Here is a 26830-nt window from a genome sequence, read left to right as displayed (position 1 = left end):
GCTCATATTATTCAGAAGTTCAAGACCCACGGGACAGTAGCCAACCTCCCTGGACGTGGCCGCAAGAGGAAAATTGATGACAAATTGAAGAGACGGATCGTTGGAATTGTATCCAAAGAGCCCAGAGCAACCTCCAAAGAAATTAAAGGTGAACTCCAAGGCCAAGGTACATCAGTGTCAGATCGCACCATTCGTCGTTGTTTGAGCCAAAGTGGACTTCATGGGAGACGACCAAGGAGGACACCACTGCTGAAAAAAACTCATAAAAAAGCCAGACTGGAATTTGCAAAAATGCATGTTGACAAGCCACAAAGCTTCTGGGAGAATGTCCTTTGGACAGATGAGACCAAACTGGAGCTTTTTGGTAAGGCACATCAACTCTATGTTCATAGACTCAAAAACCAAGCATACGAAGAAAAGAACACTGTCCCTACGGTGAAACATGGAGGAGGCTCAGTAATGTTTTGGGGCTGCTTTGCTGCATCTGGCACAGGGTGTCTTGAAAGTGTGCAAGGTACGATGAAATCTGAAGACTATCAAGGCATTCTGGAGAGAAATGTGCTGCCTAGTGTCAGAAAGCTTGGTCTCAGTCGCAGGTCATGGGTCTTCCAACAGGACAACCATCCAAAACACACAGCCAAAAACACCCAAGAATGGCTGAGAGAAAAGCGTTGGACTATTCTAAAGTGGCCTTCTATGAGCCCAGATCTGAATCCCATTGAACATATGTGGAAGGAGCTGAAACATGCCATTTGGAGAAGACACCCATCAAACCTGAGACAACTGGAGCTGTTAAGCTCCAGTTGTCTCAGGTTTGATTAAGATTTTGATTTCGCCTAGGCGAAATCAAAATCTTAATTCTACTTAGACGGATTTAAAATCTGCCTGGATTCTAATTTGGCCTGTGACATATACATGCAGAACACACACCTGTCTTGGTGGAGGACTGCACTCTCTCAGTGCTGTTCTTGTTAGTTGACGTGTGTGCCAGGATGTGAAATTAACTTTTAAAGCCATTGACAGATATGGCTGAATATGATTCATTCAATAGTAAATTAACATTTTGTGCCTTAAATCTACCAACCACGTCCTGTTAAACCAGTATCTGGCTGCTGCTAACGTCCCACCATGGTGTGTCAGCTTGTGGAAATGGGTTGGAACACAAAATAGTTAATTTCAGAATAAATATTGTCAATTACAGCGTTGAAACATGTTCTACAAGCTGGAAAAAATGCAGCTTTTTAGCAATTGTCACTGTCTCCCGCAATTTCATCACAACAAATAAGCTTAAAACATCGCAACTTTTATCGCAATTTTTTAGAAAAGCTGCCCCGAATTCAGGCATTTTTGGCCGCAACAATCACAAAAAACGCCCGCGAAATCCTGGAAGGACTGCCCAGCTCAGTGCTTCTTAAATAGTGGCGCCCCCTGGGGGCAGTGAACACACACCACAGAGCAGGAGATCTGAAATACGACAAACAAACACACAGAAGACACAACGGAAAAATATTTAACAGGAATGAGAAGAAAGGCAGAGAGAGAGACGGAGATAATGAGACAAACAAAAATCTCCTGAAAGCTCAGATGAGGAAATGTGACGAAGCATCTGTAGCTCTTAGCTTCACTGTGACTACGGTGGGAGATGAGGACAGACCGCTATGTTTACTGAGTCTAAAAATGTTGGTAGTGGACAGCATGAAGCCAAATAAATGAAGGCATCACTTCAACACATTACACTCCAACCACGCTGATCAGCCGCTGGAGTTTTTTCACTGAAAACCTGCTGAATATTGCCAACAAACATGGGCTTCATGAATGCTACGTGGCTAAAGCAGAGAGCGCTGTTAGCATGATATAAGGAGGCGTAGCAAAGTGGTGGGTGTAAAAAGTCCTCACCATAGCAGAGGATCTGATACTCCCTGCAGCATTAGACATGATCTGTGTCCTGCTGGAAGACACACAAATAAAAAGTGTCCCTCTGTCCAATGACTCTGTGTCCAGACGTACAAATGACATGGCTAACCATGTTCAGGAACAGCTGGTAGATCACGTCAAAGACAAACGTTGTGCCTTTCAGTTCCATGAAGCCTGACAGCAACAGAGACTGCTTTTTTGTGGCTTCTGTACGTTTGGACACGACAGACTCCCTGTGTGAGGATCTAGTTTTTAGTAAATATGTCAGAGACAGCCACAGCTGAAGAGATGTTCTAAATCCTGGACTGCTTCCTGACTGAGAATGGGCTACAGTGGGAGAAGTGGTGTTTGCAGTGATGGTGCACAGACCATGGCAGGGAGGAGAAAAGGGCTTGAGGAAGTCATCCAGAAGAGCTCACCTACTGCTGAGTGGACACACTGTGGTCCACAGAGAAGCTCTGGCATCAAGGCAGCTTTCCTCTGGATGAAGGGAGCTTCTGACTGGAGTCAGTTTTCTAAAGAGCAGAGCACTAAAACTGGAGTCTTCTCTGCTCCCTGTGAGGAGATGGGAGCTGAACATCAAGCTGTGCTGTTTGACTCTGAACCAAGGTGGCTGTCACCAGGGAAAGTCTAGTCCAGAGTTTCTGAGCTCAGAGAGGAGATCAGAATGTTTGTGGAGCAGAAGACAAGAAGTGTGAGAGAAATGGAGTGATGAAAAGTTCCAGGTGAAAGTGGCCTACAGTGCCTTGTGAAAGTATTCGGCCCCCTTGAACTTTTCAACCTTTCGCCACATTTCAGGCTTCAAACATAAAGATATAAAATTTTAATTTTTTGTCAAGAATCAACAACAAGTGGGACAGAATCGTGAAGTGGAACAAAATTTATTGGATATTTTAAACTTTTTTAACAAATAAAAACTGAAAAGTGGGGCGTGCAATATCAGCCCGATCTCACGAGGATTCGTGAAACTGTCACGTAAGTTTTAGTTTCGGTTTCGTGCGCACCAACACGATTTCGTCATGTTTTTCGTGCCGCTCACCACGAAATGCGCACCAATGTATTTTAAACGGCGGACTTTTCGTGCCACTCAGAACGTATTTCAAAAGAATGTGTATATTATATTTTTAATGTAAAACCGTGGCGAATCCAACGCTATATTTTGCATGACATCGTCCCTAATCATAACCCTAACCATAACCTAACCATAAGCCGGTGGTACACTTACCAATTTGCATAGCAATTTCAAGAATGTCCGGCGGCCGGCGGCCGCAAACGCGATCACACAAGCAGTATACGCCGATGGACAGCTTAGATCGTCATGAATCCGCCGTTATAAACCACTTTCAGATGTGATTACCACAGCGAAAAACATTTCGTGGTGAGCGGCACGAAAAACATGACGAAATCGTGTTGGTGCGCACGAAACCGAAACTAAAACTTACGTGACAGTTTCACGAATCCCCGTGAGACCGGGTTGGCAATATTATTGGGCCCCTTTACTTTCAGTGCAGCAAACTCACTCCAGAAGTTCAGTGAGGATCTCTGAATGATCCAATGTTGTCCTAAATGACTGATGATGATAAATAGAATCCACCTGTGTGTAATCAAGTCTCTGTATAAATGCACCTGCTCTGTGATAGTCTCAGGGTTCTGTTTAAAGTGCAGAGAGCATCATGAAGACCAAGGAACACACCAGGCAGGTCCCAGATACTGTTGTGGAGAAGTTTAAAGCCGGATTAGGATAAAAAAAGATTTCCCAAGCTTTAAACATCTCAAGGAGCACTGTGCAAGCAATCATATTGAAATGGAAGGAGCATCAGACCACTGCAGATCGACCAAGACCCGGCCGTCCCTCTAAACTTTCACCTCCAACAAGGAGAAGACTGATCAGAGATGCAGCCAAGAGGCCCATGATCACTCTGGATGAACTGCAGAGATCTACAGCTGAGGTGGGAGAGTCTGTCCATAGGACAACAATCAGTCGTACACTGCACAAATCTGGCCTTTATGGAAGAGTGGCAAGAAGAAAACCATTTCTCAAAGATATCCATAAAAAGTCTGGTTAGAAGTTTGCCACAAGCCACCTGGGAGACACACCAAACGTGGAAGAAGGTGCTCTGGTCAGATGGAACCAAAATCCAACTTTTTGGCCACAATGCAAAACGATATGTTTGGCGTAAAAGCAACACAGCTCATCACCCTGAACACACCATCCCCACTGTCAAACATGGTGGTGGCAGCCTCATGGTTTGGGCCTGCTTTTCTTCAGCAGGGACAGGGAAGATGGTTACAATTGATGGGAAGATGAATGGAGCCAAATACAGGAGCATTCTGGAAGAAAACCTGTTGGAGTCTGCAAAAGACCTGAGACTGGGACGGAGATTTATCTTCCAACAGGACAATGATCCAAAACATAAAGCCAAATCTACAATGGAATGGTTCACAAATAAACGTATCCAGGTGTTAGAATGGCCAAGTCAAAGTCCAGACCTGAATCCAATCCAGAATCTGTGGGCAGAGCTGAAGACTGCTGTTCACAAACGCTCTCCATCCAACCTCACTGAGCTCCAGCTGTTTTGCAAGGAAGAATGGGCAAGAATTTCAGTCTCTGGATGTGCAAAACTGATAGAGACATACCCCAAGCGACTTGCAGCTGTAATTGCAGCAAAAGGTGGTGCTACAAAGTATTAATGCAAGGGGGCCGAATAATATTGCACACCCCACTTTTCAGGTTTTAATTTAAGAAAGTTTAAAATATCCAATAAATTTCGTTCCACTTCATGATTGTGTCCCACTTGTTGTTGATTCTTGACAAAAAATTAAAATTTTATATCTTTATGTTTGAAGCCTGAAATGTGGCGAAAGGTTGAAAAGTTCAAGAGGGCCGAATACTTTCACAAGGCTCTGTACCTGAGGGACACATTTGGATGCTAAATGAAGTAAATGTGCAGCTTGAAGGGAAAGATAAAGTCCTCCCTCAGGTCACAGACTAGATGAGCTGTTTAGTGGAAAGCTCGCGATGTGGGGCAGCCACTGGATGGAGGAGATACTGACTGATTGGAGAACCTGCAGGAATTTGTAGAAAGCAGCGGCTATGATGCCACCTCAGTGATTCCATGTATGAAGCAGCTTATTTCATGACTGATGGATTCTTTAAGAAGGAGTTCCCTGAAAACAGTTCCCAGTATGAGTGGCTGAGAGATCCTTCCAGTGCTCCCACTGGTTCCAGCTCTGCAGAGGAGGAGCAGCTCATCAACGTGACGTCTGAGGTTCACATCTCAGACTCTGAGTGAATTGTGTGTGAGTGTAGAGAGGCAGAATCCACTCTGAGGGCTGTGGACGTTCTTCTGCTGATCTTTGTGAGAGCGGCTTCTCTGCTGCTGGAGACCAGGTCCAGATCCTCCTAAACACTGAGCAGGAGCTGAGAGTTGCAGCGTCACGCTTCAAACACGCTTTGAAAAGTTGTTGGTTAAAAAGGAGCTCATTGTAGCCGTTAATCCTGACTTCATCATTCTGATTAAAAATCAGCTCAATCAGTGGAAGTGTTTCTATGTTGAGCTCCTGAGGGAATGATGCTGATCACTTTGATTGATTATTTATTGATTTTATGGTAGCCTGGTAGCCTAGCTTAGCATTAATACTGAGAGCAGAGGGAAACTGTTTGCCTAGCTTAGCATTAATGCTGAGAGCAGAGGGAAGCTGTTAGCCTAACTTAGCATTAATGCTGAGAGCAGAGGGAAACTGTTTGCCTAGCTTAGCATTAATGCTGAGAGCAGAGGGAAACTGTTAGCCCAGCTTCGCATTAATGCTAAGAGCAGATTGAACCTGTTAGCCTAGCTTAGCATTAATGCTGAGAGCAGAGGGAACCTGTTAGCCTAGCTTAGCACAAAGACAGGAAGCAGGGTGAACTGTTAGCTTAGCTTAGCATTAATATTAAGAGCAGAGGGAAACTGTTAGCCTAGCTTAGCATCAATGCTGAGAGCAGAGGGAAGCTGTTAGCCTAGCTTAGCACAAAGACAGGAAGCAGGGTGAACTGTTGGCCTAGCTTAGCATTAATACTGAGAGCACAGGGAAACTGTTAGCCTAGCTTAGCATTAATACTGAGAGCAGAGGGAAACTTAGCATAGCTTAGCATTAATACTGAGAGCAGAGGGAAACTGTTAGCCTAGCTTAGCATTAATGCTGAGAGCAGAGGGAACCTGTTAGCCTAGCTTAGCATTAATGCTGAGAGCAGAGGGAAACTGTTAGCTCAGCTTAGCATGAATGCTGAGAGCAGAGGGAAACTGTTAGCCTAGCTTCGCATTAATGCTGAGAGCAGAGGGAACCTGTTAGCCTAGCTTAGCATTAATACTGAGAGCAGAGGGAAACTGTTAGCCTAGCTTAGCATTAATACTGAGAGCAGAGGGAAACTGTTTGCCTAGCTTAGCATTAATGCTGAGAGCAGAGGGAACCTGTTAGCCTAGCTTAGCATTAATGCTGAGAGCAGAGGGAACCTGTTAGCCTAGCTTAGCATTAATACTGAGAGCAGAGGGAAACTGTTAGCCTAGCTTAGCTCAAAGACAGGAAGCAAGATAAACTTTTTTTAAAAAATTTATTTCAAGAAGTTACAGGTAACATCCAACATCAACATGATATTGAAACATACAGTGACAGATTTAACAAAAATCACTTTGAAATGAAATAAAAAAACCACACACAAAAATGAAGCAAAAAAAAACAAACAACAAAAAAACAGCTGAGCAAATATAACGTTTATAGCAAATTAAATTTTTTTTACAAATGTAAACAGTTTTTATTGCTTTCTGGTTGTCAGATATTTATTTATTGACTTTAAATAATATTCAAATTCTTTATGGAAGACGAGATAATTTGTCTTTTGATGACTGAATTTTTCTTTATGAATGTGAAATTTTACTAATATTAATATGAGATTGATGATAAAGGCCTTGTCTTTTTCATGTCCATCCTGTGTGTAAACTCCAAAAATGATGTTTGTAGAACAAATCAATCTGCAGATTTAGTTTTTCTGAACAAAATTTTAAATTTCCTTCCACATTTTTCTGCTGTAACTACAATAATAAAAATGTGGAACTGTTTCTGGCTGTTCAGAGCAAAAAGAACATCTTACATCTATATCACGTTTGAACTTAGTCATAGAATGTTTTATGGACAGATTTTATGTAAGATTTTAACATAAATGTCCCTAACTTTGTTAACATGAACTTGTGAGGTAAAAGCCAAACCTGAGACCAGAGATATTATGAATAAAAGAGTTCCAGTCATGGATAACATCAGGTTTTGTTGTCGTTTCTCTTTGGAACAGTGCACGTATAGCTCTGTTGCTGTTCTTTGCCGTCCCAAAGCATATTTAGCCACAATAAGTGTCACATGGATTAACAACATGTATATCTGCTGCAAGAGAGGAGGCAGTGCACAGAGTCACAACAGCAGCTGGAATGGAGCTAATGACCTTTGCAAACTCTTCAAGTGTTGAAGGGAATGGAGACTTTTCACAGAATTCAGTGTCATTCATAAAATGGCCACTAGGGGTCAGAAGCTGTGAGACGAAGTCCATTTTGTTGTTAAAGCAGCGATTGAGAAAGATGCTTTTATTTTGATGCAGTATATCCCCATTATTCCAGAGATAATACCCATGTGGAGAGAAATTGTGTTTGAAGGCCGTTTTCCACGACAACAAAACCTGTTTGTGAAAACTGGATCATTTTAGGGGAATCTTGTTTATTTGGTAGCTACAAACCAACAGAAAAGGGAGTCCTCCAGTTTGATGAAATACACATTTAGGAATAAAGTTCTATAAAGATGCATCATTTTTCAGAAAGATTTGAACCATTTGATCTTCAGAACATTGTTTAGAATTGAAAAACCAACAAAGTGGAGGCCTCCATTTTTGTAGTTGTTCAGAATTCCAGATTTTCTGATCTAGTGTGTCCGGTTTTTCCACAGAAAATGAACAAGCATCTTATCAATAAATGTGACAGTTTTACAGTCCAGTGCCAGTGAGGAGGCGGCATACACAAGTCTGGAAATTCCCTCAGCTTTTGACAGAAGAGTTCACCTTTAAGTGAGAAGTCTCTTTGTAGCCAAAGCTTCCATTTATTCTGCACCTTTTTAATCCTTGGCTCAAAGTTGAGATGGCATCTCTCTCACTGATTTTTAGTTCCAGTAATCCCTAAATAGTTAACCTTACTCTTTACTCGTATATCATCAATTGAGGTTAAATCAGAACTTTAGAGAGCGAATAGCTCACACTTATTTAGGTTTAAGTCCAAACCTGATGCTTTAGAAAACATGTGGATTGCATTAATTGCAGGCTTTATCTGTAGGGCATTCTTTAAAAACAAGGCTGCATCATCAGCCAACTGACTTCAAAGTCTGCTTCTAGCAGCAATAGAGATGCCTTCCAACTGACAGAATTTGACAAAATGACAAAAGATTTGAGCAACAACCAGGAAGAGGTAAACTGAGACAGGGCAGCCCTGTCTTAGCCCTCTTTCCAAACAAAATCTCTGAGTTGTGCCATTACTCAGTTTTACCGAGCTATTGGCGCCAGCATAGAATGTTTTCATCACACTGCAAAAGTATGGCCCAAAACCAAAGCTGTTAAGAGCAGAAAACATAAAGGAGTGTTCAACTGTATCAAAGGCTTTGTGAAAGTCTCCAACTAAAATGAAACTGTCATCCCTAATAAGGTCAGCATCGTCTATGAGGTCTAAAACTAGCCTCATGTTATTGAAAATATGCCTGTTACTCATAAACCCAGACTGATTCTCATCAATAATAGAGTTAAGAGCATTTTTACATCTTTTAGCAAAAACAAGAGCAAGAACTTTAGAGTCATTGTTCAATAATGAAACTGGTCTCCAGTTATCAATGAAGAGAGGCTCCTTTTTTGGTTTAGGAATTAAAGTCATCCAGCCTTGTGTCATACTTGCTGGAAGAGTCCCTTTACTAATACCTTCAGAAAACTTTGAACAGAAATGGGGCCAAAAGTTCAGCAAAATCTATCTAGAATTCTGAAACAATCCATCAACTCCAGGTGACTTATTACTCTGAAGTTGCATCGTTGCATCTAATACTTGTTGTTGTGTGAGAGGGGTGTCACACATCAACCGCTCTTCCTCCGTTATAGAGTTTGTAAAATCAACACATTAAACAGTCTATCCATTGCATCTTTGTCAGACTTTGTTTTATAAAGAGAGCAAAACTCAGAAATACTGCTCTTACTTTCAGTCACAACTCCATCAATGTTCAGTTGAGACATGGCATTGTACTTAGCATGAGTTTTTTCCACTTTAAAGAAACAGGAAGTCATTTGTTCACCGTGTTCAAGCCACTTCAGTCTGGATCTACCAAAAGCAGCCTCTGCTTTAACCTTCTATATATCATCTAAAGTGTTTAGAAGTTCAATTCATTTTCATTTTTCATCATGTCAGAGATTTTCTGGTGCAATGCTAGCCAAGGACATTATATCTGTGATTACTTTCTCCTCATTTTGGCGTCTACATTTGGCTAACTCACTTCCAGATCTTCTTAAAAATCCACCCATTTCAGATTTAAGGAGTTCCCAATTTTTTCCATCATTTCCTTCCTTCAGAGCATTTAACCAATAAAAGTGAATAATTGTACTAAGTTGATGTTTGACATTGTCATGCCTCAATAAAGAGCTCTTCATCTTCCAATCAGAGAATTGCTTGGTGTCAACCATTCCTGGAAGGAGATGTAAATATCTAAGGATGGCTCTATGGTCAGTTAATGGGGGGGGTAGGACATTGATTGGAATATTGTCTTTAGAAAGTGATTTAGAGAGCAGCCAGTAATCCAGGCCAGACTGTCTGGAGCCATTTTTATTCCTCCAAGTATTTGGAAACTTCTCTCTCCATACATCACATCAATCATACTTGTCAATGAAAGAGTTGAAGTGAACATTTGGCTGTGAGCATTTAGCTGGAGGCCATCTATCATCACCTCATTCATGAGCACATTAAAATCACCTCCTACAATGAAGTAAGCCTCAGGGAATGTCTGAGTTAGAGCTGCAAGTTTACAGTCTAATGTAGGAATAAGTTTATCCTTTTCTGATGTAGAATTATAAGCGTACAAATGAACAATAATCATTGCTTTGCCATTCCAGTCTACTATTAAACAAATCAAATGAGCTTGACTGTCACAGAGTGCATCAATTTTCCAGGAAAACTCCCCTTTAAACAAGATCCCCCAGCAGAATGTTCTGTCCATGTCATCACCACATGTCGTTTCCCACTGATTTTTACACAAGTTTACATCTTTAATAAGTGAGTGTGATTCTTGGAAAAAACCAAATCAGTTTTCAGCTGTTTAACATTAAAAATAAAGCTTTACGCTTTACATTATTCCTCAGTCCCCTAGCATTGAGTGAGACAAGTGAAAAAGACATAAAAAAGAAGAAATAAAGCAAAAAGCTTTCTAAGCTTCTAGCTATGTATATTCTGGCACACACACAAAAAGGAAAGGCAGCTCAGCGACACCTATAACCTGATGTTCTAGTTCATTAAATGAGATGTTCCAAAGGGATTTAAGGCAATGGGCTAGCATAGAGTGATATCACTGAAAAAGAGGAAAAAGAAAAGAAAAAAGTTCTGTTTTGCTGCACAATTGTAGAAAATGATTTAAAGTTGTACAGTCAGTCATGGCGCCAGTGAAGTTTGTATCAGTCTGGGAGAATGATGTCACCTCTATGAACGCTCTGGTCCTTTATCAGTGGAACAGTGTGAGAGCCATGTAACGTCCATGTGTGCTGCTGAAAGAGTCTCTGCTGCTCTGACCGTCCTCCTCCTTTCAGGGTGACGCCTGCTGGAGTCCCATGGTTGACACCAGGTCTGAGGAAGTGTAAGTGTGTTTGAATGGATTGATGGAAACAAAGCAGCACATTCAAGCATCTTCAAAGTGTCACATCTCTGAGGTCATCATCAAAGCTTTAATACTGATCACATGATCCATCAATAACTGCAGCTGTGTTGTGTTTGTTCTCTCCATCAGATTCCTGTCAACTCACAGTCGACACAAACACAGTAAACAGAGAACTCAGACTGTCTGACAACAACAGGAAGGTGACACATGTGGGGGGGTATCAGTGGTATCCTGATCATCCAGACAGGTTTGACTACTGTCCTCAGCTGCTGTGTAGAACTGGTCTGACTGGTCGCTGTTACTGGGAGGTGGAGTGGAGAGGAGAGGTTTATATATCAGTGAGTTACAGAGGAATCAGAAGGAAAGGACACAGTTATGACTGTAAGTTTGGATTTAATGATCAGTCCTGGAGTCTGTTCTGCTCTGATGATGGTTACTATGTCAGACACAATAACAGTCAAACATCCATCAGTTCCTCCTCAGTCTCTCACAGAGTTTCAGTTTATGTGGACGTTCCTGCTGGAACTCTGTCCTTCTACAGAGTCTCCTCTGACTCTCTGATCCTCCTCCACACCTTCAACACCACATTCACTGAACCTCTCTATCCTGGATTTGGGGTCTACTGGTCCAGGTATGGTTCCTCAGTGTCTCTGTGCTGAGTCTCGTCTCCAGAGTCTCCTCCTGGTACAGAAACAGTGTTGAACAGATGGTTGAGTCTCTCCATGACTCTGTCCCTCACAAACATGTTTTCACATTCATGGATTAAATGTGTTTCTTTGTCAAATCCTTCTCAATGATTCCTTGTAAACTTGTTCCTCTTCAAAGATGAAGTTGTGATTCTTCCAGGAGCCAAATGTGGTGTTTGCGTCTTTTTCCAGTCAAATGTTGAGAGTGAAAATCAGGATGTGGTGTTCCTCTGACGCTCACTGGAACTAAAAGCATTTGAGCTGCACAAAGTGTGAAATGAGAGAGGAAGCAGTGAATCTCCAAACTGCTGACAGACTTTCACACATTATTGTCCAGTGAAAATCAGCTTTTTGTGCAGCCACACTTGATCCTGATGTGAGTCTTTAAGTCCTGTTCTAGTGATGAAATGAGAACTTCCTTCATCTGTGTCACTCTTTCCAAAGTATTCTGTGCTCTTCTGTCATTTATGTCTTATTGATAGATCCATTTTTCATTTTTACTATAAATAAGTGCTTCAATGTTTTTTCATCAGTTTTTTTTATCAGATTCTGAATTTCTGGTTTCATCAACAAATTCTATCAGATTGTATTTTTCCATCAAAGCTCCCATAACCCTAGCTATCTGTGGATCAAAATGTTTTCAGCATCGATATGATTCCAGTAGAATTTAAACCCACCAGGACTATCCAGATTACATTGAACTCTGTAAATTCTACATTTTTTAGCCTGTTTCATTCTATAAATGTTGTGTTTGGCCGTTAAAGGAGCTTTTCCTCACATTGTGCTGTATTTGAACCCTTCCATGCTCTAAATTCTTTGAACAGATCTTGTGCTGTAATCAATGTCTAACTTAGTTTTTATTTTCATTGCAGTGGTTGATTTTTCCTGAACAAGATCAATGATTTTAATACGTCTTTCTCCACTTTTATTTGCTCTGCCTGTGGCTTTTAAACTATTCTAACTTTCTTTTTTATTCAATAAATGACTAATAACACACTTTGATCTTCATGTTTTCTGCTTATTTGTTGATGAGTGGAATTTAATTTTCCATGTTGGATAATCCCAGCTTTTTCTTCTTCAGACAACGTTTATCCTTGTTATGTATTGTGGGTTACAGCACTATTCTCTGCCTGCTGTGGTTGGTGTTAAATTCAGACGGTTATTTCGTTGACACTTTAATGATATCCAGTTATTTTTATTAATAAGTGATGGTTTCTACAATAAATGATGATGGAATCTGTAAAGACATGATCAGAGTGAGATCCAAAGTTCTTTATGATCAGAATGAACATAAAAAACATGAGTTTGTTTTACTTTTAAGGAAGATGTCTGCAGATATATCTCATGGACTTCTAAGGTCCCTAAATCAGCTGTCGTCTTTATTTTTGTTTGGGTGTGAATAAAGTGACAACAAACATAATTAGAGCAAGCTGACAAGCTAGCGGTTGTTAAACACATTTTGGTTCATTCTGCAGATTATTCTGAGTCTCACAAAATCACGTTTTAGCAGATTTGTTGAAATAAAAGAATCACGGTGCTTTTATGTTGAAACAGGAAGTGCTGCTCATCTGTACTGTCTCCAGCTTTCCGTTTAATACTAATAGTGTGGTTCCCGCCTGTGTCCAGCAGAGGTCAGTAGCGCCCCCTGCTCTGTGGAGTGCCTGTATATCAGAGTGGTGACAACTGGGGATTTGACGCCATTTTGTTTCCATTCACTGTGCCAGCACTAATGCACCGTGACTGTGTGTGCACGCGCTTAACGTGCGCTGTGTTTTATTTGGATTTTTACATTCTAAGCTTTCTAGTCATCGTTCTAAAGTAAAAAGGATGACTGCTTATCAATAATAATGATTATTTTTTACAGTTTAGAGGACAGATTTGTGTATGAAGACAGGAGAAACCAAAAGGGGAAGGGACACTGATGTAGACTTATTTGAGCAATGCGAAACAATTTGCTTCAGCATTCTGCTGTATTCTTTTGGTGCCCCCATCTCCTTCATTATTCTTTCTTTTTACCTTCTCTCTCTTTAACTATCTCTCTTCATCTCTCTCATCGGTGGGTGGGGTTTTGGAGGTATATTTTCAATCGGGACAGGAAAACAGGAGATGTAAACCTGGAAGCTCCGATTGTAATCGTCTTCAAAGGAATCCAACAGTCACCAGGAACACATCTCCATGCATGAAAATGGTCAAAGTCAAAATAACCACAACTGCCTAAAATCACATCAAACTGTTCTATCTGTCATTCACCCATACATCATAACATGAAAGTACATACATGGACTAACCTGCCACAGAAACCATGAAGTCGGTTTCCATCCCACTCTCCGGACTTTATTTTCACAGTTTCCTTCTTTCACTATTACTGGGAAATCTAAACACGTGGAATCCCTTCTCTGATCGATTTGTGCACCCAAAGGCACAACAGCCCGTCATTTTTCAGTATTTATGAAGCCAAAAAGGACCTAGAATTACTCTCTGTGGAGTAAACAAGGTTAACAGGAAAACCCAACAAAAAGTTGCTGTCATGGAAAAGGCCCCACAGTTTAAAGGATCCGGCTTCTTCATTGGCGATCAGTTCCCTCAGGAAATTGTCAAAAGACGGAGGATTCTACAGCCTATCAAACAGGAGGAATAACACAAAGACTAGACTGGTGGTCGACAAGTTGTTCACTGATGTCCAGATGTACAGAGACCAGACTACGTATTGGTTGAATGCAGAGACGAGCGCATGAGATCAGTTTGGGCTTCAATGCACACAATGTAAACACGGCAGCGTGGAGATGACGTCATAGACGCGCCGCCGTGTCACATTTGGAGTCCTGTGTGTAAAAGTAAGCAGTATTCTTTTAAGGAAGTATTTGTTTCATTGTATTTATTTTGTCTGTTTCCTTTGGTTTCTATACGTTTTTCTTTTATGGATGATATTATAATTATCAGTATTTTATTTTTTAAGGGGTGGAATAGTTCTGGGAAAGCTGATCTAGTTTTAGGATCATTTTCTTTAGCTTTTAGTACTTTAGTGACAATAGATGGGGGGGTATATATTTTAGTCATGGACTTAGTAACAGCAGAGGAGTTGTGATTGTGTTTAAAAACAATGTGGATGATACATTCCCTTCATAAAGATAATAAGGGTAGATGGACTGTGATGGATGTTACAATAAATGACTGACACATTATTTTAGGTCATGTATACGCCCCTAATGAGGATGAGCCTGTAGTTTTTAGTGAACTGAGGACTTGTTTAAAGTCCATTAAAGTAGATCAGATCATTGTTACTGGAGATTTTAATACAGTTTTGGATATGAAGAAGGATGGCAGTAGTTATCAGAAATGCAATAATCATCCACATGCGTTGAGGTAAATTCAGGAGATGGTGGCTTCATTAGACCTGGTAGACATCTGGAGATGGTTGCATACAGACACCACTAGATACACATGGTGTAGAGGTCAACAAGCCAGCAGAACTGCTTATTTTATTACATCTGTTTCATTAGTTCCTAAAATAAGCAACTGTTCTGTTGGTGGATCAATGAAACCGGACCACAGTTTGGTTACTTTACAATGAACAATCTCCAATATGTCAGGGGGCGGGGCTACTGGAAGTTCAATGTTTCTCTTCTTCAACATGAATCTTTCCTTGGTTCTACCAGAAAGTTCATCAGAGATGTTCTTGAATTTAATGTGAATTCATGGAATCCAAATAATATTTGGGAAGCCTTTAAATGCTCCTTTAGGGGGCATGCAATCAAGATGGACTCAATCAGACAAAACATGGATCTAAAAAAAGAAAGAGATCTAAGTGAGGAAATAAATGAGCTGCAGATAGAACTGGATAGGAAATATGATCTATAAACTGAGACTTTAAGTAAAAGAAAGCAAGATGAATTGTAGAATCTTTATTATGAGCGGTGAATGGCCTGATTGCTCGGTCACATGCTGTTTGGATGGAGAAGGGAGAAAAGTGTACAAGTCATTTATTCAGACTAAATCAGAGAAACTGTGTTAAAAAGAATATAATCCGTTTGAATAAAGAGAATGTCGTAGTAACAGATCCACAAGATGTACTGAAAGAAGAAACAAAGTCCTTCAAGTCTTTCTGTTCTAAAGATGATGAGTTGGAGCCTTTGGATAGAGTGACTGCACGGTTTTTCCCACATTACAACGGTCTAAAGCTTTCTAATTCACAACAGTTCAGCTGTGAGGGACCATAACAGAGCAGGAACTGTTGGAAGCCATCAGTTCATTCTCATCAGGAAGTCACCAGGTAGAGATGGTATTCCTGTTGAGTTTTACAAAAATAATCTGAAATTAAATTAGCTTTGCTGACATCATTTCAGTTTTCATTCCAACAAGGAAAACTGTCTGATTCCCAAAGAGAAGGAGTGCTATCATTACTTTTAAAACCAAATCCTGATGGAATGATAAAGATCCAATGTTTGTAAAAAGCTTTGACCCTGCTCTGCTGTGATACCCGGATCCTCTCTAAATGTACTGCATTGAGAATTAAACAATAATTGGTAGCATTATAAATAATGATCAGGTTGGTTTTATTAAGGGAAGATTTATTGGTGACAACTTAAGACAGCTGCTCGATACACTTTGATGACAGACGACAGGAAAAAGGTTGATTATTTATAGGCGACTTTGAAAAGGCATTTGATAAGGTACAATGGAGATTTATTACACCATGTCTGTCATATTTGAACTTTGGTAAAGACATTATACGTTGGTTTGATGCTCTCTATAACCACCCTATCAGCCCAATTATAAATAACGGTTTTTATCAGACGCCTTTTCTTTAACACAAGGGCTGTCCTTTGTCCCCTTATTTGTTTATTATGTGTACAGAGATTCTGGCTCTAAGAATAAGAAATAATGAAGATATTTTAGGTTTGTGTCCAAATGGACAGCAGATGAAGTTGACCATGTCTGCAGATGATGCAACTTTTCCATCCAACCAAACCAAAGGTCTTTAGAAGCTCTTATTGCACATTTAAATGAGTTTTCTAAAATTTCAGGGCTAAAACCTGTTCAGTGGTGGAATGGATCAGTGGATATTTTGGGTGTTCATCTTCCAGAAAACTTCAGTGAAACTGTTGAATATAATTATGAAAAAAAGATGCAAAAAGCTGACAGAATATTACAGCCTTGGAAAGGGAATTCACTGACTCTACCAGGAAAAGTCACATTAGTTAACACCTTAGTAATTCCTCACTTTGTTTATTTCATGATCATTCTTCAGTCACACAAAACCAATTTTTTAAGAATCTTGAGCAAAAAATATTTAAATTTATGTGGAATAACAAGCCAGATAAAATGAAAAGGCAATACTTATACAACTCTTATGAAAATGGAGGATTAAATCTAAAAAATGTGCAAGCAATGGATCGTTCTTTAAAAGCCTCATGGGTCGTTAAAATGTACAGCAACAGACAATGTCTTGTTAGCCGGAGACTGTGTTCAAGTTTTTCCTTTTTCTCAAATCATTTCTTCCCTTTCTATCAAATAAAAACAGATCATGTTAATATTCTGAGGATCTCTGCCCTTTTTCTGAGGACGTCCTCCAGGCATGGTTGAATTTCCAGTTCCATCCTCCAGATTCTCCTCCAGAAATCCAAACAGTTGTTGTGGATGAACTCAAGTCTAACTATTGAAGAGAAACCGTTGCTGTGGGAAGAATGCATTCAAAACGGAATCATTTCTGTCAATCATCTTTTGGACACATCTGGAAGTTTCATTTCTTATTCTAGTTTTAATAAAAATACAACAATTTATTAGATAATTTAAGATGGAATCAGTTAGTCTCTGCTATTCCCAAGCTGTGGAAATCTAAACTGTCTAAAGGAGGGAAGAATAAGCATCTGGTTTGCCTCCCACAAACCAGATGCCAAAAATGGTTATCAGGCCGAAAGATGAATAAAATAATATACACATGGAATCTACAAAACATGGGAGCTTTTCTTTTTCCTCACAGACCCTGTTTGTTTTGGGAGGACCAGTTTAATGTTCAAATTTGGTGGAAAAACGACTTTAAAACAGTTTATAAAACTTCAACAGACTCATATTCAAGAATATTTCAATTGAAATCTTTTATAAAATAACTGCAACAAAAAGGCCTTTTATAGCTGGAAAATAGTAAAAAGCTGCTGCAGGTTTGTCAGGGGAAGAAGAGGACCTGATGCTTTTGTTTGATTTCTGTCCCTGTTAGCTTCTGGATGTCTGTTCAAACTCGGTTCAAGTCTTTGGCTCTCAGTTTTGAACTTACACCTGTGAACATTATGCTTGGTATTTTTCAGGATAACTGTCCACTGTTTGTGAATACAGTTTGACTGTTGGCAAAATATTTCAGATTTATCTTTAAAACATTTTAAAAATAAGATTTTCTATCAATATAATCTAGAAAGAATAATTGCTACTAATCAAAATAAATTATCTGAACACAAGAAAAAAGGAATATTTGCTTTACTGATACAGAGATGCAACATTTTCAGCTTGTTTGATGGAGTTCTGTTTTGTTTTTTCGTTTTGTTTGTGTTTGTTTTATTTATTTCCTTAATTGCTGGGTATGGTTATTGTTATTATTATTAACGTCTGATGTTGTGATGATTCTTTTTTATTATTATTATTATCATCATTATAATCTTTATTTCTTTATTTTTCTTTTTTAAATCCCATTAATCCTATTAATGGTCGTGGTAATGATGATGATGATTTTGACAGGAACAGGGTTCTGAATATGAAATACAGCCTGGTGGTCTGAATGATGAGTGTGGGATGTGTGTGCATGTGGTGGGGGGGGGGAGTCTGTGTTTTGCTGTGTATCATTTTGTATGTTTGTTTAATAAAGACAGAAAATTAAAAAAAACAACAACAACAAGAAAACCTGGCGTTCATGAATAGGAAACAAAATGGCTCCTATAGATCACGTGACCAAAATGTTTTGAACCCATCATGTCCATACTCTGATATACAGGCACTCTGCTGCTCTGATGTGATCCTACATGAGGCTGAGGTTGTAGCTGCAGCTCCCAGTGAACAGGATTTAATGAGAGGAAGTCAGACAGAGAAACATGAGAGCTCACACTGAGACAGAGATACAGTTCTGGGTCTGGAAAGGAGTTAGTTTAAAGGTTTATCTGTTATGTTCTTTATTTGTTTGTTCCGTGGCAGAAGAGATGCTTGTTAGCACTTCTGCTAGCTTGTTAGCACTTCCGCTAGCTCGGCTAATACTTCCGGTCACTCCGTTGTCGTTCATAAACAACCAGAATAAAGATTAATTTTTCTTTAGGGTTTGACAAAGACAAGAACAAAATATTCAGAACAAGTGGAGCAGCAAGCTAACGCTTTTTACAGTTTGTTTACCTTTTCTGAATCATATTTTTGAAATCACGTCATTTTTCCATTAAACAAATCACAGCTTTTATTTTGTAGAGAAGCCTGTAAACATTGTTTATCCGTAACTCCGCTAACTCGACTGAACGTGGGCTGCAGTTCCCGTTATTTAAACATCAATATGATGAATAAATGCAGATGGACTCATAGATTTCCTTTGACTTCCAGAACAATAAAAGCCTCATATTTGCTGTTTATTAAAAATCCCTAAAAGCAACAGTTTGTTTTAGTTTGTTGGTGTTTATCGGTGGAGCAGCAGCTGATTTTCCACACAGTTTTACTGTCTGTTGTCTTGTTTTTATCAGGTTTCAGTTCAGTAATTGTTTGGACCAACAGACAGCTGGTTGCTAATAAATGATCATTTACTGCAGGACTGAAAAACCAAAGTTCCTCTTTGCTGTTATGGAGTCTGTAACCTTTGGGGAAATCCAGTTTATCCAGAGAAGTCCAGCTTTATAAAAATCCAGTCCTCATTCTCTGCAGTCATTGAACAGCTGTAGGGAGGCTGTCAGACTCTCAGACATGAACATACATCCATGTATGTCTATATGTACATATGTGTGGTCAGAGGGGCTGTCTCTGAGGGACCAGCTGTGTCTCAAAGCCTGTGGAGCTGCCTGCTGGGAGCTTTAAATGATTCCACATTCACCTCAGGCTGTAGAACAGCTGCTGTCAGTGGACTTGGAGTCTCAAACATGTCACAGACTTACAGGTTCTGGTGTCACACGGCTCTTAGAATGTTGTTCTGATGAGCTTCAAAGGCTGGACTGGAGCTGGACGATGATCTCTGCTTTGCTGAGAAGTTAGTGCTGAAGATTTAAAGGAGAAAATGTTTGCCTGTTCCATTACAGCAGGATGTCAACATTTTTCATTCATGTTTTAAATTCTGCTGCATATTGTGATCTGATTGTTTCATTTTCAGCTCCATCGTTTGTTTTAGATATGAACTATATGGAGACAGATGAGCTCAACGTTTTAGATCAGTATCAGTGCTTTCTATTCTAAAACTGTAACGTCCTGTATTTAAACTGTAATACGTTTACATGCAGTTAAAGTGTCAAATGCAGCAGAACTTCTGGCTCCACCACCTTCAGAGTGAGGATCCATCAAACATTAGAAGCTCAGCAGGTTGTGGCTGCTTGGATGGAAACTATGAGCAGAAACACGGTTCCTGTGTGATGTTTGTGGTCTTTGGTCCAGACATGCTTCAGTCTGCAGACCTCCAAGGACTATTTATTGATGGATGGAGCTGTCCTTAGAGAACAGTGTTCGACAAATAAGATTACCTTCTGTGTAATGGATGAAGTTCTGGGGATCACCACTTCCAGGTTGAAAACAATTCAAGATTATGACAAGTTTTTTTTTTAGAAGAACAAAACAATCTACATTTTTATGCCTTATTTATTGTGAAAGATGTTTAATGTTCTGCAGATGCATCTGATCTTCTTCCATCAGGTTTCTCCACTTGCTGCCATATCATGGACCCCAGAACACGACCAGCTGAGGAGGACTTTATCCACTATCAGGTCATCCAGGCATCTCCTCAGAGCCAAGAAGACCTGGACATGGAGAAGTTCTGGACAAACACAAGGTAGCATGTTTAGACACCAAAAACACCATGGAAACCACCTCTGATCTGCTTCACTTCATTTTCTATTGATTTTAGGATTTGGAATGTTAAACATAAGAATCTGCAGGAGCTTCTTCCTTCTGAGTTTCTGCTTTATTGTTTACAGGTGACAGGACAATGCCGGTTAGAAAGCTGGTCCTGGTTCTGACCCACTCAAATGCCAACGCTGAACGAGTGTTTTCACTGGTTGGACTGAACAAGACTGAGACCAGGAACAGTGTGGCTCTGGAGGGAACACTGTCCTCTACCAGGACTGTTAAAATGGATGGTTTGGAGCCGTGACATGAATGGGAACCAGAGATCATCAAGGCTTCAGAAAGGCCACCAGGGAGGACAGCATGGCTCACAAGAATTCATTTTCCCTCTTCTTTTCCTGTTCCTGTTTACAGTTGTGTCATATATTCTGAGTTTACAGTCTTTATTTATTTTGGGCCTCGTTAATAAGTTATTCACCCTGCTCCTGTGAGGTCCAGTCAGTCCTTGTTTAGTCCTGATTTAGTCCTGGTTTAGTCCTGCTTTAGTCCTGCTTTCATCCTGCTTTAGTCCTGCTTTAGTCCTGCTTTAGTCCTGCTTTAATCCTGCTTTAGTCTTGCTTTAGTCCTGCTTTAGTCCTGATTTAGTCCTGCTTTAGTCCTGCTTTAGTCCTGCTTTAGTCCGGCTTTAGTCCTGCTTTAATCCTGCTTTAGTCTTGCTTTAGTCCTGCTTTACTCCTGCTTTAGTCCTGCTTTCGTCCTGCTTTCGTCCTGCTTTAGTCCTGCTTTAGTCCTGGTTTAGTCCTGCTTTAATCCTGCTTTAGTCCTGCTTTAGTCCTGGTTTAGTCCTGCTTGAGTCCTGCTTTAGTCCTGGTTTAGTCCTGCTTTAGTCCTGCTTTAGTCCTGCTTTAATCCTGCTTTCGTCCTGCTTTAGTCCTGCTTTAGTCCTGATTTAGTCCTGCTTTAATCCTGCTTTAGTCCTGCTTTAGTCCTGCTTTAGTCCTGCTTTCGTCCTGCTTTATTCCTGATTTAGTCCTGGTTTAGTCCTGCTTTAATCCTGGTTTAGTCCTGCTTTAGTCCTGCTTTAATCCTGCTTTCGTCCTGCTTTAGTCCTGCTTTAGTCCTGCTTTAATCCTGCTTTAGTCCTGCTTTAGTTCTGCTTTAGTCCTGCTTCAGTCCTGCTTTAGTCCTGATTTAGTCCTGGTTTAGTTCTGGTTTAGTCCTGGTTTAGTCCTGCTTTAGTCCTGCTTTAATCCTGCTTTAGTCCTGATTTAGTCCTGATTTAGTCCTGATTTAGTCCTGGTTTAGTTCTGGTTTAGTCCTGGTTTAGTCCTGCTTTAGTCCTGCTTTAATCCTGCTTTAGTCCTGCTTTAGTCCTGATTTAGTCCTGATTTAGTCCTGCTTTAATCCTGCTTTAGTCCTGCTTTAGTCCTGATTTAGTCCTGCTTTAATCCTGCTTTAGTCCTGCTTTCGTCCTGCTTTCGTCCTGCTTTCGTCCTGCTTTAGTCCTGGTTTAGTCCTGCTTTAGTCCTGCTTTAATCCTGCTTTAGTCCTGGTTTAGTCCTGGTTTAGTCCTGCTTTAATCCTGCTTTAGTCCTGGTTTAGTCCTGGTTTAGTCCTGGTTTAGTCCTGCTTTAGTCCTGGTTTACTCCTGGTTTAGTCCTGCTTTAATCCTGCTTTAGTCCTGCTTTAGTCCTGGTTTAGTCCTGCTTTAGTCCTGCTTTAGTCCTGCTTTAGTCCTGGTTTAGTCCTGCTTTAATCCTGCTTTAGTCCTGCTTTAGTCCTGCTTTAGTCCTGCTTTAATCCTGCTTTAGTCCCGGTTTAGTCCCGGTTTAGTCCCGCTTTAGTCCCGGTTTAGTCCTGCTTTAGTCCTGGTTTAGTCCTGCTTTAGTCCTGCTTTAATTCTGGTTTAGTCCTGCTTTAATCCTGCTTTAGTCCTGGTTTAGTCCTGCTTTAATCCTGCTTTAGTCCTGGTTTAGTCCTGCTTTAGTCCTGCTTTAATCCTGCTTTAGTCCCGGTTTAGTCCCGGTTTAGTCCCGCTTTAGTCCTGCTTTAGTCCTGGTTTAGTCCTGCTTTAGTCCTGCTTTAATCCTGCTTTAGTCCCGGTTTAGTCCCGGTTTAGTCCCGCTTTAATCCTGCTTTAGTCCTGGTTTAGTCCTGCTTTAATCCTGCTTTAGTCCTGGTTTAGTCCTGCTTTAATCCTGCTTTAGTCCTGGTTTAGTCCTGCTTTAGTCCTGCTTTAATCCTGCTTTAGTCCCGGTTTAGTCCCGGTTTAGTCCCGCTTTAGTCCCGCTTTAGTCCTGGTTTAGTCCTGCTTTAGTCCTGCTTTAATCCTGCTTTAGTCCCGGTTTAGTCCCGGTTTAGTCCCGCTTTAATCCTGCTTTAGTCCTGGTTTAGTCCTGCTTTAATCCTGCTTTAGTCCTGGTTTAGTCCTGGTTTAGTCCTGCTTTAATCCTGCTTTAGTCCTGGTTTAGTCCATGTCTCCCTGCTCCTGTGGGACAGAGTTTAGTGTCTGATTGTAATTCTGTTCACTGAATGGATAATTTAAGTTAAGAAGTTATGTTTTGTTTTTGCTTCAGCACTTTTTATTGTTTAGTTGCTGATGTGGTCAAACTGAAGCTGTTGAGTGCATTAAAATCCTCAAAGACAAAAGTTACAAAGTGGTTGCTGGACTTATTTCAGTTATGCCTCCCCTCCTACTCTCCACCCTGACTCCTCCCAGACTCCACCTTGGCTCCACCCATGTGGTCATTTTATTAGGAACAGAAACTATGATGTCAAAGGGACGATGAGTTTATTTCTTTCTATCTGATCTGTGGTACCTGGAGGCCTCTCGTCCGCACACGGGGGGCCAATCCCTTCGCCCAAACCATCTTTTCCAGACCACTCCCGTCACCCGGTCTTTCTTTTGAAAACCACTCACGTCGCCTGTTCAGTCTTTTCCCGACAAATCAGAACCGCCCGATCATCTTTCACCCCCCTCACTAATCTGATGCCTGGAATCATATTTTGCCCCCCTCTGATAGGCCGATCGCATCGACCAATCATGCGTTGGCATTCAAATCCCCCTCCCTGCTGCAGGTTCTGTTTATGTTCGGGTAAACTGACAGAAAAATACAAGCGGGCTGAAAACGGCAAAAAAAACAACAACTGTCCGTTGTTAGTTTTCTAGAGATAAGGGAAGCATGTCAGTGTCTAAATTCACAGAAAATCTGCATTTTGGTCGCTGCCTGTAAGTAAAGGAATGCTGATACTGTAACTTCTGTGGCATTAACTGTTTTCTAAACAGAACGGCAAATCAAAGTTTTGCTAGTCTGACCAACTGTCCGGATAATTCAGACAACTATGCTGATGTGTCTTCAATGATATATGCTAACTGATGCATGCTAACTTACACTCTTACTCATCCCTGAATATACTGTGAATTACCCTTTCTTTCTGATGTCTCCATGCTTTAACTCGGTGCTGTCATGGATTGCAGATTTGAGATATAAAGAGCTTTCTATGACTGCTGCAGCATATTAACTATTGTTTTCTGATCAAACTGTAGACTGCAGAGGTAACACATTAGCCTCATTTGGCCGTTGCTGCATATCACACATTTTTATTGCTTGATATTTTGCCTTATAGCTCTGTTATTTCAGAAAATGGCTTCAAAAAGACACACAAGGCCATGGATGACAGAGTGGCTATCTGTGCTGCTGAGGTCATTTTCCACCACAGGAGTCTGGTCATCAAGTGCTGGGAACAGGTCTGCCCCCAGACAACAACAATGGCTCCACCTCTATGATAAGGTAAGACCAGAGACCACAAATCCCTGACACAACAACTCCTCACATACTTTGGTCAACCAGCATGACAGTCTGCCATATTCTTTTCTTCATATTCATGGTTCCAGATGGAAAAGTGTCCCTGAACTTAGGGGCCAGAGGACCCTGGTGACAGAGCTGCAGAGATGCTCGTGTGGATTTCATACTCAGAAGGTCATAGAATGTACATTTAAAAGCTGCAGCTGTAGATGAATGTGTTTCTGAACTTTTTTCACTGAAAACCTCGAGCATTTTCATGTTTTTCCCTGTTTTTTTAGACACCATCCACTCATTAAGGTGACTCCACACAGTTGTGCAGTCTGCTTATGTAGGGTTATGTTGTCCTAGAACACTGCGATAAGACCAGCTGATGGTTTCACCAATCTGTAGAAGAGATTCTACTGACCACCAATGAATTGTGTGTCTTTAATGATTGTTTTAGCCCAGTACTTTAAATAATGACACATTCTGGTGTTCATTTACTGTCTTCTTCCACTAATTGCTTCAGATCCCTTCATGCAGAACGCATTTATTTCTGTCTGAAGAACTGAGAAACACTTAATCAGCAGTACTTGGAGCGAACACACGGACACATTTTGACCAGTAGAAGTAGAGAAAGCACAGGTCTAGCAATGATAGCTGCAGTCCACTTCAGGACATCCTGGTTTTTGCACACTGACTCACTGTCTGGGCTCCCAGGATACTTGTTGTAGCTGAGCACCATCAGTACACGCTGCTTTGTCTGTTGGGACGAGTTCAAAAAGAATTATCCAGGAAACAGTAGGAACAGGCATGTGCAGCAATCAGACTTCTATGGTTGTTGTGGAAGGACTGAAGTGTTTTCTATCATCTTGGACTACTTCTACTCTGTGGGGCGTCACAGCATCAGCAGAGGAAATGGTATTACTGTTCTCATCAGGTCATAGAATACTGGGTAATGGAAGGTCCAACTAATGAAATAGTTCTACTGAGCAGGCCCACAGGCTGCTAGTACTGAGCTTTTAAATCCACCAGTGAATTCTGCTTTACATCCATCAGTCGTTGAAATGTGTTCACTGATTCACACTGAACACAGAACTTGAGTTGCATGTACATGCACCCTGCAGATGTTCACTACTGGGCCTCCTGTGACATCACAGGTTCCTCTGCTCCTGGTGCTTCATCCACTGGTCAGAGCTCACATTCATCCACCAGTGATGTGTGGAGTCCAGCACACACTTCATCTGAGCTCCATTTCACCTTCAAATACTGGTGGGAAGTGAGGACAGTATGAGGGCAGAATATATTGGCCAAACACTGAGACTGTAAGCAAGGATGAGGCAGAAAATAAAGCCAGTCAACCTCTAATCATTCTGTTGTTTGTCTCTGAAGGAAAGGAAGAAAGATTTGTAAAGGTACAGTTAGGTAAACCTTCTTCCTTTGTTCCTTTAATAATGAGCATGTGTTCATGTTTCTTTGAGTGCTCGCAGTTTTATTTACGAGAATGTATCATTGTTGTTTTATTTATTGTAAAATGTGTCCAGTTCTGGTAAACTTCAGTGACATCTAGTTTCAGATACATCTAGTTGCTTCCACTGGTGTGTCATCTCTTCTTTGTTGAGACTTTAATGGCATTAAATGTCATAATGTCAACAACAAACGTAAATCTGACTCCATAATACAGACAGCATGTGGATGACTTTACTGCAGATGTTTTTATATTACAGTTACTCAGGTGATCTCCATTCCACTAATTGTGACACTGTTGGTATCATCTAGATGGACCTCTGTTGAATCAGGTCAGTCACTTTAAAGTGGGCGAATATTTACGCAATCATTTACTTACTTGAGAGCAAATTTGTAAATATCTGTTTTCACTTTGATATTTAAGAGTTTTTTTTGTCAAATTCTAGTTAAAAAAGTGGAATTCCGTGACCACTACCAATACCACAGATTTTTTTTTAAATGCACAAGAGCCCAGTGTGCTTTCTGTGTTCAGTATGACTGTCTGCAGCAGACCCCCTGTAGCATGCTCCCTTCAGGAGTTTCTTGATTTTCTTTGTTCCTGCATGTTTCAGATTATTTTTGTCAGAATGATTTGTACGGGGGCCCACAGGGGACTGTGTGTCCGACACTGTGGTCTGCAGTACGGGGGCCCACAGGGGACTGTGTGTCTGACACTGTGGTCTGCAGTACGGAGGCCCACAGAGGACTGTGTGTCTGACACTGTGGTCTGCAGTACGGGGGCCCACAGGGGACTGTGTGTCTGACACTGTGGTCTGCAGTACGGGGGCCCACAGAGGACTGTGTGTCTGACACTGTGGTCTGCAGTATGGGGGCCCACAGGGGACTGTGTGTCCGACACTGTGGTCTGCAGTACGGGGGCCCACAGGGGACTGTGTGTCCGACACTGTGGTCTGCAGTACGGGGGCCCACAGGGGACTGTGTGTCCGACACTGTGGTCTGCAGTACGGGGGCCCACAGGGGACTGTGTGCCCGACACTGTGGTCTGCAGTACGGGGGCCCACAGGGGAC

The 26830-nt window shown here is 40.9% G+C and overlaps 1 protein-coding gene across 16 annotated transcripts in view; it reads left to right on the top strand.

The window, feature by feature from the left end:
- LOC110970793 (NACHT, LRR and PYD domains-containing protein 3-like) overlaps positions 1-12503 on the top strand; it is a 267127-nt gene extending 254624 nt beyond the window's left edge. For 9 of the 16 annotated variants that reach the window (XM_051943523.1, XM_051943522.1, XM_051943518.1 and 6 more), the window contains 2 exons: positions 10754-10800; positions 10951-12503. In XM_051943523.1, the coding sequence (XP_051799483.1) occupies positions 10754-10800; positions 10951-11480 (577 nt within the window). In that variant the 3' untranslated portion in view covers positions 11481-12503. The remainder of the gene's footprint in view (positions 1-10753; positions 10801-10950) is intronic. The other 7 variants (XM_051943520.1, XM_051943509.1, XM_051943510.1 and 4 more) reach the window with 6 other exon arrangements.
- Positions 12504-26830: the final 14327 nt, after the last annotated feature.

This window comes from Acanthochromis polyacanthus, chromosome 22 (assembly GCF_021347895.1).
Source record: "Acanthochromis polyacanthus isolate Apoly-LR-REF ecotype Palm Island chromosome 22, KAUST_Apoly_ChrSc, whole genome shotgun sequence".
Taxonomy (NCBI): Eukaryota; Metazoa; Chordata; class Actinopteri; family Pomacentridae; genus Acanthochromis; species Acanthochromis polyacanthus.
The sequence above is the reverse complement of the archived record's forward strand: the minus strand, read 5'-3'. Positions and strand labels throughout refer to the sequence as shown.